The 13936-nt window shown below is 46.6% G+C and overlaps 1 protein-coding gene across 1 annotated transcript in view; it reads right to left on the bottom strand.

Annotated features, from left to right (window-relative positions):
- Positions 1 to 5060, bottom strand: part of FAM78B (family with sequence similarity 78 member B) — a gene marked incomplete at its 3' end in the record, with an annotated part of 91485 nt that extends 86425 nt beyond the window's left edge. The window contains exon 1 of the mRNA XM_082860962.1: positions 4722 to 5060. Coding sequence (XP_082717088.1) covers positions 4722 to 4984 — 263 coding nt within the window. The 5' untranslated portion in view covers positions 4985 to 5060. The remainder of the gene's footprint in view (positions 1 to 4721) is intronic.
- Between the last annotated feature and the right edge of the window lie 8876 nt (positions 5061 to 13936).

Genomic DNA, 13936 nt, shown 5'->3' with positions numbered 1-13936 from the left:
TATGGGGGATAGACTAGAGGGAGGGCAAGAACGGAGGTGGCAGGTTTGGTCAGAAATCCTCCGTCGGAGCAAATGATAGGTGATGGGGACATGTGCTAAGATGGAAGAGGTGGATGTGGTGGCTGGATGAGGGCTATCCTGAGATGGGATCAGCAGGATTTGATGATGGACTGGATGTCTGGGGAAGGATCCAGAGTGACACCCAGATTTTCAGTGGAGCAATCCAGGGACTGGAGGTGTTATTTATTAAGATGGGAAAGAACGGTGGAGGCGCAGCTTTTGGGTGGGAGCTACAGCAGAGATCAAGAGTGCAGGTTTGGATACATTAAGTTCAAGATGTCTTTCAGACAGCCGAGCAGGAATTGTATGTAGGCACACACACCTACACTGCAGGTGACTGTGTATCACAGAGACCATCTGCTGCTATTGGGATAGATGAAATTACCATCCACCCAGTATGGAATGAGAAATGTCCTGATGAACTGTACTAGGAGGTCAGATAGAGGAACAGCCAGAAAGACAGCATGAAAGCTAAATGACGGAAGGAGTCAAGACACAGGAAGCTGTCAACTATGTGGAATATTGATGAAAAGGTGGGTGCGTCTCAAAGTGCCTGCTGGATCTGGCAACATGGAAAAGCCCAGACGAACTGAGCAAGAACAAATTTGGAGCAGATAGAAACCAGCTTGGATTGAACTGAACAGTCAACAGAGGTGGGTGGGTATAGTCGAAGCCTCAACAGTGTCGGCTCTGAAGGAGGAGTAGAGACGCAGGCAGGAGCTGTCTCCTGAGAGGAGTAAGCTCTGACCTCCTCAAGCTTCACCCAGGACAAGGTTCTCCAAATCCCACACCATCAGCCCTAAGCTGACCAGAGACTTTCCTACGGCTCTAGAAGATAACGCACATGGGCTCAAAGGGAGTGGGAAGGGCCTCCAGCCAGCCATTGCCGGCTCTCCCCTTGACCTGAGTTTCACCTTCATCCTTGGCACGTGAAGCCCACTCTTTGTTCTCGGGTATTGTACTCTAGCGTGCAAAACTGCTCCATCATGGGGCAGGGGAGGGATGGACTGGGAGTCTGAGATTAGCAGATGCAAAGTATTACATATAGAATGGATAAACAACAGTCTGACTGTATAGCACAGGGAACTCTATTCAATATCCTGTGATAAACCATAATAGGAAAGAATATGAAAAAGAATGCATACATATGTATAACTGAATCACTTTGCTGTACAGCAGAAATTAACACAACATTGTAAATCAACTAGACTTCAATAAAATAAGTTAAAAAAAGAAACTGTTCCATCATAAAGGTCTCATGCCTCTACTGAGAAGCTCCTGTATGCCCAAGAGGCATGGAGAAGGTATGAAGAGCCTCCTTATGCTCTTCTGGTGAAGAAGACCTGACCTGAACCTTCTCTTTTCCAGATCATATTGTCCTAGGCCTTCCCCAGCAGACCCTTTCCGACCTCATCTCCCGCTGTTCTTCCCCTTGAAAGCTCCCCTACTACCTACGCATGCCCCCTTAAGACACCTTGTATTTCCCTACCTCCATACCTTTGTTTTTCCCCTTTAGAACTAACTAGTCCCTCCTCCTTGCCTCACTGAATCTTATCCACCTCTCACATTCAGCTTGGGTCCTTACACATCTAGAAAACCCGGCCTGGTCCCCTGCCCCTCTCTCTGGCCTTTCTCCTACACTGCTTGGGAGCACTGGCTTTTTCTGCGTGTGCCCCTACCTCCTACACTGAGGATCAGTGACGCTGCGTGCTTATTCCTTCGTTTTCTTTGCTGGCGCTGGGACATCAGAGGCGCTTGGTAAATGTTTGTTTATTGATGGGTTGATTGAGAAAATACAGTAGCCCTTTCTCCCTGAAGGATGAAGCCTTGCAGTGGTCTCAGCAGGGCTGCATGACCAGGGCTCATCAGGGCCAAATGAGAAATAAGTGGGTGCCACAAGCGTTCACAGCCTGCTTCCTGTAGAATCACTGGAAGAAGTTCCAAGTCATTTGAGTTCAAGTTCAAATTAAGCTCCGGCCATCCTGACCATCAACTATTTCAAATGCTCCTGTAGAAGCCTACTCTGTTTTGGAAATGTTGCGAATTTAAACCACAAAAGCTCATGTTTTCTTTTAAACCTACAGATAGAAGTTTCTTGGCATTTTAAGTTGCGCGTTTCCTCTGGCATAGTCCCTTTTAAATGTTGAAAAGGTAGCTTTCTAACTTACACTCTCTCATCGTGTCACGCTTCATGTAACAAGAGCATTGCACAGGGGTGAAAATTCAGCCTGCAGTGTTTTTTCCACTCAAGGTACTGGCTAAAGTGGACATAATAACTAATAGACTTCAGTGACTTTCATGCAATATGAGTTTCCATCAAAAAGTTTACACTGACGAAGTTTTCAGGGCAGAAGCATGTTGTGGAAATTGGTTCAATCAGATCTTGGCTCCAAAGTGGCCTCAGACACATAGCAATTATTGCAGCCATGAAGAGGCAGGTAGACCCTTGACCCATTTCTAAAATAATATGCTTTGTGATTCCTTGGGGACTATTTTTGCTCCCTGGCATCAACAACAGGAAAACCAAGAATCTTAAAATACTGAAAGTGGTAGTTTAAAGGCAAAACTTTTTTCCCAAATCCCAAAGGCAAGAATTCAGCAAGGAAGGGTCAGGGAAGATGTGTCCCTCTGGGCGGGCACCGACTCATGCCCATTAAAGCAGGTTCCCACGAGGGAACCTCTCATAGTCAAGGAAGCTCAACTACCATGTCTGTTTATACCTCACCTCGGCTTCTCCTGAGGTAGGATATATTTTCTTTTATGAAAAGAATGATTTATTTGCCTTCCGCTTACTAATTTACAAGAGATGTGAGGCAACAGAGAGCCTTGGCTGTGCCGTCTTGGGAAAAGTAAGGCTGTTTAGGCTCAGTACCTCCTAGCCTCCTCCAGAGGGGCCCCAGGCTGCAATTACAGCCCCCCAGCAAGGCTGCACACTGCCACTAGGGCCAGGCCAACAGGACAAAAGGGAGGATGCCCTTGCCCTGTCTGGGGCGTTCTCTGATTTGGCTGGAAATAATAAGTTTCTTAAAAAAAATCTTTTAAGAGACACATGTGTTCAGATATGATCATTCTTTTGAGGGTGTGTCTGTTTTTAAGTGGCATGATTCACCCCAAATAGTATGTCCCCCGTTTCTCATATCCAGCTGCCATACAGAAAGACAAGAACAGTCTATGTGCAGAGGCACAGAGGAAACTGGACTGTCACACATCTTCCCTAGGAAGGAACTTTCTCCAGCATTTAGCTTCTATGGTTAAAGAGAACAGTTCAAACTCTCTGGGGTGGGGATGGGAGGGGGGAGAAACAAAGCGACCTGTCAAAATTCCTTTTAGCACCTACGACTAGTGTTAACTTACATGCTCTCAGAGTGCAATAAAAAGCCTCCAAACTGCTGTTAAAGAGAGAGTTTGACCTTTTAAAATGGAAACTCTCCCACCTTATATCCATATTCAAAAGATGAACCTTGGGAACTCTAGAGTTTTAGATTGATAATGAAATGAGGCTGCCTTTCCAGAACAGGGTTTCCCTACAGGCTGCAAGCTAATTAGGGTGCTCTAGACCTACACTGTAACAGCAGGTAGAACGCAGGCCCCAAACCTTTTAGCCATTGTAGTTGCCAACTGCCCATAGTCTACTTCTGAAAGGAGGCTGGCAGAGAGTCATGCAAATTTAGTAAATAAAAAAGTCCTGGACGCGACTGTCAGCAGCCTGCGGTTCCGGGGCAGGCTGTCGGCCCCTGGCGGCAGAGGAGTCGCCGCGATCTCGGGTCTCCACCGCAGCCGCCGAGCCCGGCGCGCACCGAGCGGTGCTGCTGAAAGAAGTTGGAGAGCTCCCAGATCGCCAACAGAATTCGGCGGTGGGCGCTGGGGAACCACTTCCAGCGTCGCAATCAGTAAAGTTTTGGAGTAAATAAAGACTTTAGACCGACAAGAGACCCATACTTTCCTTGAGCATAAGACACACACCGCACCACGCCAGCCAGAGGCTGCTCGCACAAGGCCATCAGCCCTGCTCCACCGGGACGCGCCCGGTGCCTTCCAGTTCCCACCACCCCAGTACTCGTCCAGAGGGAGCCGAGCCAGAAAAGCGGCTCTCCAGGGTTTGCGGTTCCGGATGCAAATGCCTCCAGGCTTCCCCGCCCGGGGGACAAGGGCTCGAAGTCAACAGTCGAGGGAACAAGGGCAGAACCACCAAGTCCAGCTGGGACACCCGGGACCTTCTCCTCCAAGCCCGCTCGGGTTTCTCCAAAGGACGCGCGGCACAGCCCACGCGCCCCCGGCACTCCACTCCACTCCGCTCTACAGATCCCCCCCAAACTCTTCCCGGGAATCCCCACAAAGCACAGGGGGCGCCCCGAAACTCCCAGGGCACTAGCCAGCCACCCCCACCTCCGTCTCTCGAACCCTCCTTATCGCACCGTTCTCGCGTTCATGGGGAGTCAGAAGCAAACCACGAGAAAATGCCTTCGCGAGGAGCCTCCCTACACACACCCGCCCTGTCACTGAAACAAAAGCGTAGGGAGGAGGGAGATGGAAGAGGAGGCGGGAGGAAGGTTTAGAAAGAGGATGGGGAGAGCAGTAAGAAGGAGCTGGGGAGGAGGGTCGGGATCAGAAGAGACCGGGGCCAGGGACCCCGCTCCGACTCCGCGCGGCCGGTCGCTTACATGCCCAGGTCGCTGTAGGTGTTGAAGAACTCCATCTGGTTGCACGCCTGGATCCAGCCCACCACCCAGGTCTCGTGGCGGGGGATGGGGGGCATGACCACGCGGGCCGAAGCTTTGAAGTAGGGGGTCTTGTAGCGCAGGACGATGGGCGAGGTCTCCTCGATGCGCGTGGGGCACTGGTCGATGGTGGCGCACACATCGTACACCACAATGTTCTCGCGCCGGATCCGCGCCTTGCAGGTAATGCTTTGGATACAGCCCATCCTGCCGCCCGGCGCCGGCGCGGCGCGGCGTGGGGCAGCGCGGGGGACCGCGCGGGCAGCCGGGGGCGCCCGTCACACCGGCATGGCGACGCGCCGCCCGCTCCAGGTCCGGCTCAGCCCGTGCCTAGGAGTGGTGAGCCGGCGCCGGGCATTCTCCGAGGCAGCCCCCTCCTCTCGCCGCCCTGCCGGGTCTCCGCTGCCCCGACGCCCGCCCGCCCCTGCCCACGCCCGCCCCCTCTCTCCAGGGCGCGGCAGGGCGCGCGGAGCGTGCGCTCCTAGGAGGCGGCGGGCGCCCCCGCCGGCTCCAGGGCCAGCGCGGAGGGCAGGGCGGGGAGCGGCACTGCGAGGAGTGGTGCCCACCCCGGGCCGGAGCCCCCCGCCCCTCGCCGGAGAGGAGGAGGCGGCAGCGGCGGCGGCATGTAGCCGGGGGAGGGCGGCGGCGGCAGCGCCGGGTCTGTCTGCCTCCGCGGTGGCAGCAGCAGCAGCCGCCGCCGCCGCCGCCGCCGCCGCCGCTGCATGAACCTCTGCACCGCGGCTGCCCCCCGCGTGCAGCGCACCCAGAGGCTGGCGAGCGGGCGGCCCGAGCGGCAGGCGGAGGCAGCAGTGGCGGCGGCGGAGACCTGCGCTCCCGCCGGCCCCGCCCCGCAGCTGGGCCGCGGCGACACTCCTCTACCCGGCCGCCGCGGGCTCGGGGGGGCGCCAGGGGACTGTGGCCCAGGGTGGAGGGCCCCACGGGCTGGGCAACCCCAGACGAGATCCGCGGAGGAAACTGGCTGTACGCCATCAGTTTTGTCCCTCTCCGGCTGCCGTCCGGCTGCCGTGGAGTGGGGGGGTACTGTGTAAGGGTGGGGGTGTTTAAAGGGCAGCCAGCGCCGGGGTGGGGCCCGACACGTGGGGCCCAGGAGGGGCGGGGCCGCGGTGGGTGGTGTTCCGGGGGTGGGCGTGGGGCTGTGGGGACCCCTCCTGGGTTGGGTGGGTGGGGCCGAGAAGGGAGCGGCGCTGTCCAGGGTCGAGGAAGGAGCCCGGCAGTGAGTCTTTGGGGCAGCCTGAGGGTTAGGGGAGCAGCTATATCTGAGATTGGCCCGTTATTTATAATGTAGTTTGTTAAATTAGAGTTTGGCTGAGGTCTGGGCTCCAGTATGTTGCTACATGCAGTGGATTTCCGTCTTTCCCTGACTGGGTTTGCTCTGGAAGCTTTTCTTTCCACCACTGTATATGGGGAAGGTACCCAAAGCATCCTTCCGTGCCCTAACACCAAGTCACCAAAACTCCCAAGAGTTTTGATTGAAGCTCGAGCTCAGTTTTACTCATCGCCTGCCTTCATCCAAATCTTTTCCTTCTTAGAAAACGCTCTTTCAACAAACCCCCGCACATTGGGGAATTAGAGCAGGAAGGGACTTACCCTAAACACTGCCTTTTGAATGTAGCTGCATCCTGAGACAGGTTGTGCCTTGCAGAACCGACTAGCTGGAGTAGAATGCTTAGCAGCCTTCCTGAGGTTACCCAAGGTAACCTGTGACCTGTTAAGTACAAGGAGAACTTGAGAACATTTTTGGAACCGGGCAGGATTTAAATAGTAACTGCTTAATGATACATGTCCAGGGTACCCGTTTGTAGTAATCCATCTGGCCTACAGAAAGCCTGGAATCTTAGGACCTATTCTTTTCTTCGCTTGTCCAGGGCACGGCATGGTGACTAGCACATAGTAGCTGTGCAACAGTTGTCTGTGAATGAATGAATGAGTGAACAGAAAAAGCCTCACTGTAATTGTCCTGTAGAAACTGCCACCACAGATACTGGACATCGAGTACAGTATGATGCCCTGTGTCTAATATTGTCTTCTAAAATGCCAAACAGAAAAAAAATTAGCAAATGGTCTTATTGGGCAGTTTTGTTTAACATTTGTATTTTCAAAGCCAATAGCTTCTCTTTAAGTATTTCTTCCGTGATCATTGAGCATTTGCTGGATCCGGTGTCCAAGTGTGAAATATTCTGACTTAACAGGCTGCACAGGAGGCTGGCTAGAGTTAGTCTTTAGCTAGGACAGATGTGATGAGTAATTTAAAAGTCAGTTGAAATCTAAAAGCACTCTTCATCCTTATTTTAACTTTCCTGGTACCTTGATTCACTTTAGAGTTAACAAAAAAGCAGTTTTGCCCTTTGATAACATGCTTATCTCATTTTACCATTTTAGCCACCGATCTCAATCACTGATCCTTTCATTCAGCAAACAATGACCGCCTGGCAGGAGCCAAGCAGTCAAGGATTGTGCTGAGTACTAGGATTCAAAGACAAGAGCTTGTGGATCACTGGAGAAGATAACCTTGTGAACAGTTTGTCGCTGTAAACTATGACACATGCTTTAATAGTGTGTATTCAGGGGCACAGGAACCCAGATAGGAGAGCCACGGAGAGATGTACATGTGGCTCTCTTGAAGTAGTGGCATCTGAGCTGGATCTGGAAGGTCCGATAAGAGGCTCACTAAGAGTAGAAGAGTGAAAGGGCAGTGCAGGACGAGAGTTGGGCAAATGCAAAAATGCACAGAAGTATGAAAGAACACAGCATGTTTAGGGACATAAACAGCTCACAGTCAATGCAGTTCTCAGTGTTATGTGTAGACCATTGGCATCAGACTCACTGGCCAGGAACCAGCTATTGATGGGACCATATTTTGATCTTCATTGGAAACTAATGAATGCAAGATTTGCATTTTGAGAAAAATTACTCTCTATCGATTTGGAGGATAGAGGAAGGACAGGTTAGAGGCACTGTGTCAGGATATTGTGATGACAGATGATTTGGCCCTGAGCTAGAGCAGTGCCATGGGACTGGAGAGGCCTGACTGCTTTTGAGAGTCATTTAAGAGGTAAAACTGATTTACTTGGTAACTGAGGAGATGCTGGGGGAAGAGTCTGGTCAACTCTGAGTTTTCCAGCTTCAGTTAAATACATGTGATCCTAATAGCCAAAACAAGGTGACAGAAGTGGAAGCAGATTGAGGTTGTGTGTTGTCATGTTAAGTTTGAGGTACATGGAGTGTATTTTGGGGAGGGAGCCAGAGTTTGAGTTTCAGTGGTTATTAAGTTCCAAGAAATAGACCAAGAGAAAAGCATTTAACGGGGGGAATTTAGTTATCTTTGTTGATTTGACTTGCTTGTCAGGCTGCAATTTTGTGGATAAATGTTATCCTTTGTCTTCTGGTAATACATGGTACGCCTGCATAAATAAGGAAGGGCAATAGTAGCCTTCTCCAAATTATAGGAAAATCATATAAAGGAGAATATATCTTACTTTTCAAACTTAAAATGAGACCATGTTATGTCTAGTAGAGTGCCAATAAAATATAACTCATCATTCACAGACGTGGACCCTTGACATTCTCAAAGGGTTCATCCATGACCTTCATGAGTATCCAGAATCATGAGTGTCACCATGACATATAATTTTCACTATAAAAAGCAGTAAAGTGTAACTGAAAAATATAAGGGATCATCTTTAGACTCATAATGGTTCTATAAATATGGTGCCAAGGTAATTTCAAAAGCTGCTTAAATAAATTTTGCCATTAAAATAAACTCTTTACTTCATTACATCTGTACCTTATTAACTCCATATTCTTCTGACGCTGCAAAGAAAAAAAAGTCAATCAAAGTATGAGAATTACTACATAGATGTCAATGAGAAGAGCTAAGCTGTGCTGGGGCACAAATGCCAGGTGTTGGGTGTGATTCATTCACCAACTAAGTGGCTGGCAAGTACACTCTGGCCTCCTAGCAGGCCATTCAGATTTGTGTCTCAGCAAATTACCTCACTACAGGGACCTTTCAGATCACTCAATGGAGACTATTTTCATCCATGAACATTCAGTCTGCAAATGCCAGTGGGCCGCTACATGTAGCTCAAACCAAAGTCTTCAGAAGTACAACAATGTCTCTGTCCTGCTCTTTTAAGTTTTTTTCTCTCCTGGTGAAGTAAGTCTCCCCTGCCTCTATTAGCATCCTGTACCTGCCTCTGTGAGCACCTTTCCTGCCATTTCGCAGTTGTTTGCTCACACTTGTCTCCCTCAATAGGCTGTACACTCCTCAAGGGGATGTGTCATCATGCCCTGTTGTCCAGCCTAGTGTCTGGCACCTAGGAGCCACTCAATAAATGTTTGAATGACTAAATTTATTTTTTTAATCTGGTAAAATACTATTTTCCATAGTATTTTAACTATTTTCCATAACTTAACTATAAGCTCTGTCTCCTTACCTACAATGAGCATATTTTTTTAATCTACTTCTTTCTGCATTTTTTCTTTCTTTCTTTCTTTCTACTTTCTTTCTGCATTCTTTCTGCATTCTTTGTCTTCCCACCGTCTTTCCTCCCAGCATCCCTCCTGGATGTGAAAGTGATGCCCTTTGTCTTTGAGCACGAAATCTCCTCTCAAGGGTTATAAGTTCTAGGCACCAAGAAATGGAAAAACTTCAATGACAGGACCTGGATGACAATCATTCCTTGTGAATAACTTCATTTGAGTTTATTCTCAGGGCACAGCACAAATACTCCTTTGTACTTCATGCTTGTGATATTCTTGAGCATGAGAGAGCCCCTCAGATCCCTGAGTTAGAGCCCTAGAGCACAATCTCCAGGATGCTGGCCTCTGCACCCCCTTGACAATCCACTCCCTCAGCCTCCAATGACCCCATGCTCCATCTTTCCAGAAGCAGGGCAATCTCTGACTTTATTTTTCCTATCAGTTACTCATTACTCAATTTGTCAAGTGAGCTTTTTAGAAACTTTGGGCCACAAAGGCCTATTTTCTAGTTGACCTTGGCAAGGGTTTTCAGAGACTGTAGAACAGACTACCAAATTTGTTGGGAAATTACCTCTGGAACTGCTAAAAAGGGGGATAATTTCTATCTCACTTATATGGTCTGAAGGCAGGCAAGGAGTTAAACGAATCCTCAATGTCCAAGAGAACAGGATTAAAGAAACAACTCTTTTTGGGGTTAACTCCTCCAACAACCACTTCAAGTCAGAGCAACCAATTTCCCTTCCGGGCTAGGCTAAGAAGCTCTACAGGAGGTGGACCCTGGCAATGGACTCTGACTGCTTTGCTAAATGCGTTGAGCCTAAGGTATGGCAGCTGCTTCAGGTAGCCAATATTTATCAAGCTTTTCCCACCAGCCTCACATTACAGTAGGCTGCAGAGACTACCAAGAATGCCCTCATCTGTGAGCTGTCCTGTTGAAGGTCACTCGTGCCTGTCTCTGCCACAGAGTCCTTTTCTTAGTCTTTATCTGCAGGACTTGATGCTATTCTTTTAATTCCATGATTCTACAAATCCCAATTCTCCTCTTGGCTTCTCTGATCCCTCTTGCTTTCCCTGGTACCCGCAGGGTAGTAATTTCTGAGGGTCCCTCCTTCCCTATCTGAACTCCTGCAGGGCATAAACCTTTGATATTGGTTTTAACTATTATTTTCTATGATGTCTCCAAGTCTGTCCCTCCAGCCCAAACATTTCCTGAACTCAAGGCTAGCATGTCCATCTGCCTACTATTGGATGTTTCCGTTCGGACATACTTCCAGTTTTTTCATCTCAGTGAGTTGACACCTCTCTTCCAGCAATTCAGTGTCGCATCCTGACTACACTGTTTCTTTTCATTTTATTTATTTATTTACTTACTTACTTATATATTTTTACATCTTTATTGGAGTATAATTGCTTTACAATGGTGTGTTAGTTTCAACTTTATAACAAAGTGAATCAGTTATACATATACATGTGTTCCCATATGTCTTCCCTCTTGCGTCTCCCTCCCTCCCACCCTCCCTATCCCACCCCTCCAGGCTGTCACAAAGCACCGAGCCAATATCCCTCTGCCATGCGGCTGCTTCCCACTAGCTATCTACCTTATGTTTGGTAGTGTATATATGTCCATGCCTCTCTCTCGCTTTGTCACAGCTCACCCTTCCCCCTCCCCATATCCTCAAGTCCGTTCTCCAGTAGGTCTGTGTCTTTATTCCTGTCTTACCCCTAGGTTCTTCATGACATCGTTTTTTCTTAAATTCCATATATATGTGTTAGCATACGGTATTTGTCTTTCTCTTTCTGATATATTTCACTCTGTATGACAGACTCTAGGTCTATCCACCTAATTACAAATAGCTCAATTTCGTTTCTTTTTATGGTTGAGTAATATTCCATTGTATATATGTGCCACATCTTTATCCATTCATCCGATGATGGACACTTAGCTTGTTTCCATCTCCAGGCTATTGTAAATAGAGCTGCAATGAACATTTTGGTACATGACTCTTTTTGAATTATGGTTTTCTCAGGGTATATGCCCAGTAGTGGGATTGCTGGGGCATATGGTAGTTCTATTTGTAGTTTTTTAAGGAACCTCCATACTGTTCTCCACAGTGGCTCTATCAATTTACATTCCCACCAACAGTGCAAGAGGGTTCCCTTTTCTCCACACCCTCTCCAGCATTTATTGTTTCTAGATTTTTTGATGATGGCCATTCTGACTGGTGTGAGATGATATCTCACTGTAGTTTTGATTTGCATTTCTCTAACGATTAATGATGTTGAGCATTCTTTCATGTGTTTGTTGGCAGTCTGTATATCTTCTTTGGAGAAATGTCTATTTAGATCTTCTGCCCATTTTTGGATTGGGTTTTTATCTTATTAAGCTGCATGAGCTGCTTATAAATTTTGGAGATTAATCCTTTGTCAGTTGCTTCCTTTGCAAATATTTTCTCCCATTCTGTGGGTTCTCTTTTAGTCTTGTTTATGGTTTCCTTTGCTGTGCAAAAGCTTTGAAGTTTCATTAGGTCCCATTTGTTTATTTTTGTTTTTATTTCCATTCCTCTAGGAGGTGGGTCAAAAAGGATCTTGCTATGATTTACGTCATAGAGTGTTCTGCCTATGTATTCCTCTAAGAAGGGTTTGATAGTTTCTGGCCTTACATTTAGGTCTTTAATCCATTTTGAGCTTATTTTTGTATATGGTGTTAGGGAGTGATCTAATCTCATACTTTTATATGTACCTGTCCAGTTTTCCCAGCACCACTTATTGAAGAGGCTGTCCTTTCTCCACTGTACATTCCTGCCTTCATTATCAAAGATAAGGTGGCCATATGTGCGTGGGTTTATCTCTGGGCTTTCTATCCTGTTCCATTGATCTATCCTTCTATTTTTGTGCCAGTACCATGCTTTCTTGATTACTGTAGTTTTGTAGTATAGTCTGAAGCCAGGGAGCCTGATTCCTCCAGCTCCGTTTTTCGTTCTCAAGATTGCTTTGGCTATTTGGGGTCTTTTGTGTGTCCATACAAATTGTGAAATTTTTTGTTCTAGTTCTGTGAAAAATGCCAGTGGTAGTTTGATAGGGATTGCATTGAATCTGTAGATTGCTTTGGGTACTAGAGTCATTTTCACAACGTTGATTCTTCCAATCCAAGAGCATGGTATATCTCTCCATCTATTTGTATTATCTTTAATTTCTTTCATCAGTGTCTTATAATTTTCCGCATACAGGTCTTTTGTCTCCTTAGGTAGGTTTATTCCTAGATATTTTATTCTTTTTGTTGCCGTGGTAAATGGGAGTGTTTTCTTGATTTCACTTTCAGATTTTTCATCATTAGTGTATAGGAATGCCAGAGATTTCTGTGCATTAATTTTGTATCCTGCTACTTTACCAAATTCATTGATTAGCTCTAGTAGTTTTCTGGTAGCATCTTTAGGATTCTCTATGTATAGTATCATGTCATCTGCAAACAGTGACAGCTTTACTTCTTCTTTTCCGATTTGGATTCCTTTTATTTCCTTTTCTTCTCTGATTGCTGTGGCTAAAACTTCCACAACTATGTTGAATAAGAGTGGTGAGAGTGGGCAACCTTGTCTTGTTCCTGATCTTAGTGGAAATGCTTTCAGTTTTTCACCATTGAGGACAATGTTGGCTGTGGGTTTGTCATATATGGCCTTTATTATGTTGAGGAAAGTTCCCTCTATGCCTACTTTCTGCAGGGTTTTTATCATAAATGGGTGTTGAATTTGGTCGAAAGCTTTCTCTGCATCTATTGAGATGATCATATGGTTTTTCTCCTTCAATTTGTTAATATGGTGTATCACATTGATTGATTTGCATATATTGAAGAATCCTTGCATTCCTGGAATACTTGATCATGGTGTATGATCTGTTTAATATGCTGTTGGATTCTGTTTGCTAGTATTTTGTTGAGGATTTTTGCATCTATGTTCATCAGTGATATTGGCGTGTAGTTTTCTTTCTTTGTGACATCCTTGTCTGGTTTTGGTATCAGGGTGATGGTGGCCTCGTAGAATAAGTTTGGAAGTGTTCCTCCCTCTGCTATATATCGGAAGAGTTTGAGAAGGATAGGTGTTAGCTCTTCTCTAAATGTTTGATAGAATTCACCTGTGAAGCCATCTGGTCCTGGGCTTTTGTCTGTTGGAAGATTTTTAATCACAGTTTCAATTTCAGTGCTTGTGATTGGTCTGTTCCTATTTTCTATTTCATCCTGATTCAGTCTTGGCAGATTGTGCATTTCTAAGAATTTGTCCACTTCTTCCTGGTTGTCCATTTTATTGGCATAGAGTTGCTTGTAGTAATCTCTCATGATCTCTTTTATTTCTGCAGTGTCAGTTATTACTTCTCCTTTTTCATTTCTAATTCTATTGATTTCAGTCTTCTCCCTTTTTTTCTTGATGAGTCTGGCTAATGGTTTATCAATTTTGTTTATCTTCTCAAAGAACCAGCTTTTAGTTTTATTGATCTTTGCTATTTTTTCCTTCACTTCTTTTTTCATTTATTTCAGACCTGATTTTTATGATTTCTTTCCTTCTGCTAACTTTGGGGGTTTTTTGTTCTTCTTTGTCTAATTGCTTTAGGTGCAAGGTTAGGTTGTTTATTCGAGATGTTTCCTGTTTCTTAAGGTAGGATTGTAT

The sequence above is a fragment of the Leucopleurus acutus genome, assembly GCF_964270905.1.
Source record: "Leucopleurus acutus genome assembly, chromosome: 2".
Classification (NCBI taxonomy): Eukaryota; Metazoa; Chordata; class Mammalia; order Artiodactyla; family Delphinidae; genus Leucopleurus; species Leucopleurus acutus.
Note: the sequence above shows the minus strand (reverse complement) of the source record. Positions and strands in the feature narration are given on the sequence as shown.